The following is a 4,320-nucleotide window of genomic DNA, read 5'->3' on the forward strand; positions in this document are numbered from 1 at the left end:
TATTATATTATAATAAATATTATAATTTTTTTCTTTTATTGCATGAAAACAAATAAGCTAAAATTATTCTCTTTGCAAAACACAGCGCATATAAAAAACATTAAAAATAAAAATAAAATAAATAAAATGATGAATGGACACAATTAAGGTGTTTTTTATTTTATTTCAAGTAAAGGGAATAGTTGCTTTTGCCTACAAATCGATTGCCTACAGTATCATTTGCTTACATTACTTTTGCCGACAGTTCGTTTGCACACAAAAATTATTGCCTACAGCTCAATTGCCTACATGCATTTTTGCATACAAAAATTTTAGAAACGGAGTTACTTTTGCCTACATGTATTATTGCCTACAGTTCGATTGTCTACATGTATTATTGCCTACAGTTTGATTGTCTACAAGTACTTTTGCAAATATAAAATTAAAGTTAAGTAAGAAAATAATTTATATTTTTAGGAAATCTGTCATGTAAACAGTAAGGTGTCAGCGTAGACAATGTCCGCTTGGAATATATAGTTTTCCAAAAAAATCTAATCCTAACCAACCCCCATTTTTTTATGTGAGATGGCTCTCATTTCAAAGGTTGTGAGCTGTAGGCAATAATGTATGTAGGCAATCGACTTGTAGGCAATAATACATGCAGGCAAAAGTAACTCCGTTTCTAAAATTTTTATTTGTGTGCAAAAGTGCATGTACGCAATCGAACTGTAGGCAATAATTTTTGTTTGCAAACGAACTGTCGGCAAAAGTGATGTAGGCAAACGAGATTGTAAGCAATCAATTTTTAGGCCAACGGGGGATCCCCCCTCAAGTAAATAATCTCTAATAAAGAAAATATAAAAATATGAAGATTATATATGTATAATTTATTGAACCAATATTGAAAAACAATACATTAATTACAATTACGATATAATTGTAAGTAGTTACATAATAATGCTGAGCAAAACTCATCGGTTATAATGTAAATAGAAAAATATGAAATACATAAAACAATATATAACGTAAAATAAAATATAATACATTTTAGATGTAAAAAAATATTTCAAGTAATGTTCAGCCCAGCACTTGTATCTAAATCAATAGTAATTATATTGTTCTTATCATTATGATTATTAATATAATTTACTGATACACATTAATCACGTCGTGCAAGCAAAACCGATATGTAACCGCCTGATGTTTTTAATAACTAAAATAAATAAGCCGTCTTAAAAATTTTATCATAGAGTTTAACATTTTTACAAAAAGATATTATAAATATTAAATTGCAGTTTTTAAAATAAAATAACTGATATTTTATTTTAAAAAATTGTGCATAGTTAAATGCTTACACTGCAGAAGGCATTCATCGTTAGAGGAAAAATTTTTCCAACTGTTACGTAAAGTGACTTATTTGCGCGAATCATCAATAAAATTAGATTTCTGGCTTGCTTCGGTTCCAATTCATACCAACGATAATCACATGCAGCTTGATAGACACCTTCGCACTATATAATACGATATAATCTTATTAAAGATTGAAAATGTATTTTGTACAAATTTATAAAAATTAATTATATAACCATAATTCAACGTTATTATTTTGTTTCATATTTCAATTCTATAAATACAATAACTCAAATTCAATTCATGAAAACAAGAATGTACATCTATTCTTACAATAACGTTTTTGATTAAAATATTTATCACATACATTTTTGCAGCGAAAAACTATTTGTATAAATTTGCTAAGATAATAGTAATTAACTTACTTGCGCTATTAGACATTCTCCAACCACACAATACAAGCACATATGTGCAAAAATATTTGCAACGACTGTTACAAGAAATGACAGTCTTACGAAAGATAAATGACGTCCATCAGTGACAACCTATATTATTAATTAATATAAGGAATATACTAAAAGAATATTAATTGTCATATGTTAATAATGTAATAATTACAGTTTTATGCGTTCTTATTTATTTTATTATTGCATTTTATTATTTGTTTGTGTATATCCTTTGGATATTAGGAGATATTCTATGTATATACAATATATATATATATATATATATATATTATATATATATTATATAAAACATGTATATATATAAAAATTGTTGACTTACGGTAACTAATAGAAATCCATATAGACTAAATAATGTGCCGAAATAGAGGAATAATCCAAGAAGCATCAAAGTAAATGTATTTTCAATGATTTTAACACATCTGTAATAAATAAAATTTTTATTAACAATTGTACAAAATGATAAATTATGTTATAATAATTATATCTTATTAATCATGATTTAAAAATATTAAATTTTACAATTTTATGAGTTTATGTTTCAAAAGCGTTATTTTTTTATTAAAAAAAATATATATATGTATTAATTATAGCTTTATTTGATCTGCCTTTACATGAAATAATTAGCGCTATTATATAAAATAATGAGTGTTCATCATGACAGTATCATGTACGAAACCTGATAAGGCGTACATGATCCATTATGGCGTCTGCTAAAATATGATCAAAATTTGATTGTTTTTCAGAACCTATCATTAAACGGCCCTTAAGATTCTTCAATTGACCGCAGACATGAAAAATCAGCAATCCAAAAAGACTGTCAATCGCCGTATAACCCATGGCAGACACCATGAGAGTAACACCTTGTGCGACGAATGTAAGTTCGAAGTATGGACTTGTATCTGTGTCATAGAAGTAATATGTCTGCAGGGGCAATGGTTTGCCCGGATCGGTCACGTTTGTTATGTATCGCATGGTAATCCCGAAGCACGGAAGAATAAATAATAAAATAAACGACGCAAACATTATGATAAATCCGCAGGTTATGATCATGCGAGGAATCCGTGCGCATCTTATCATGATCTTCCGTTCTTCGTCAGACTTCAATTTTAGCCAATCTTTAGCAATCATGTACAAGAGTGGCGCAAGAGCTTAAAAGATAGATTACAAAGAAATAAATATAACAATTAATTATAATAACATAAATTATAATAAATAAATAACATATAATAATAACATAAGAACTTTACAGTAATATAATACAAAATTTAATAATTATTATAAAATAGACACAAATAAGACAAATATACATATATTGCTCAATTTTTTCATAATTTATAATTATTAAAGACTTAATGTTATTATTATACAACGATATGTTTTAATATTGTTTTTAGGGATCCAGCCTCTTTTCTGTGTCAAAATGCTACAAGGGAGATTTACTTACCAGCTTTTTTGCTCCACATGACGATGAGCTTCATTATCATCGACACTAAAGGTAAAGTGAATTGTAAATTGTCTGTCATCGACATCAAATCACCCCAAACTCTTATCAAAGAATGTATGCAGGGAATCACACCAAAAAAAGTTACCATAATTATTAACAGTAACACTCGTACGTTAGACATTAATTTTTCTTGCGTTGTTTCTTTCATTTTTGGCCAAAGTCCGATAAATTCCAAGCTATAGCGATTTAATTCTATCGCCCATTCAAAATCTAGCTCAAAATGTAAATTCGTTAATTCTACCGAACTTATTTCAGGCAAATAAAATGTTTCTTTTAATATCTCAAATTTGTTCGTTGTTTTGGCTTTCTTCGGCTTGAAAAAATTGTATATCCGATCATACTTTTTACATTTTTCTTATATCATAAATTACATACAATAATGATACTACTATCTACATATTTCATGGAAAATGATAAATTTGTATAAATATATATTATATATATATTAATATGAAACAAAATAATGTTTTTTTGTCGCTTAAAGCAAACAAAATACTCCTAAGAGCATTAAATAAACATTTTTTAATGGAAGTTAAAAACAATAACCTGTATATCCCGAATGTCTAATACCATCCATATCTAAGGTCAATCATGTACTATTTTCCTTCGTTAAAAAAAATATTTTTATCCCCACTAGCGAGTATCATCGCGCATATTCGTGACATGACGTATTCACATACTAAACATAGGGTCTATAGAATAATCGATGCATAATAAATATTGCATATTACGATAAGTGCAGTGACTATTTCATATGATTAATGTGTCCCTCGGTGTTCGGTAAAAGAAAATTGATCTAGAAGGCATTGACATCGAAGTTTTTGCATGCTTGATAAAATGAAGACAATTGAGAAAAAAAATAATATCGCGTTCATGGGTTGATGCATTATTGATGCATACTTATAGAAATTTTTGTTCATCGTGACATGACAATTTTTAGGAATTAGTTGTTATATGGATAGTGCACGTGAAATCTCTCTCTCTCTTTCTCTCTCTCTCTCTCTCTCTCTCTCTCTCTCT

At 27.9% G+C, this 4,320-nt stretch overlaps 1 protein-coding gene across 1 annotated transcript in view; it reads right to left on the minus strand.

Annotated features, from left to right (window-relative positions):
• LOC108755622 overlaps positions 1 to 4,320 on the minus strand; it is a 14,472-nt gene that overhangs the window by 8,087 nt on the left and 2,065 nt on the right. Inside the window, 3 exon segments of the mRNA XM_018498737.1 lie at positions 2,116 to 2,215; positions 2,473 to 2,944; positions 3,241 to 3,514. Of these exon segments, the coding sequence (XP_018354239.1) occupies positions 2,116 to 2,215; positions 2,473 to 2,944; positions 3,241 to 3,514 (846 nt within the window).

Source organism: Trachymyrmex septentrionalis, unplaced genomic scaffold (genome assembly GCF_001594115.1).
Source record: "Trachymyrmex septentrionalis isolate Tsep2-gDNA-1 unplaced genomic scaffold, Tsep1.0 scaffold9, whole genome shotgun sequence".
Taxonomy (NCBI): Eukaryota; Metazoa; Arthropoda; class Insecta; order Hymenoptera; family Formicidae; genus Trachymyrmex; species Trachymyrmex septentrionalis.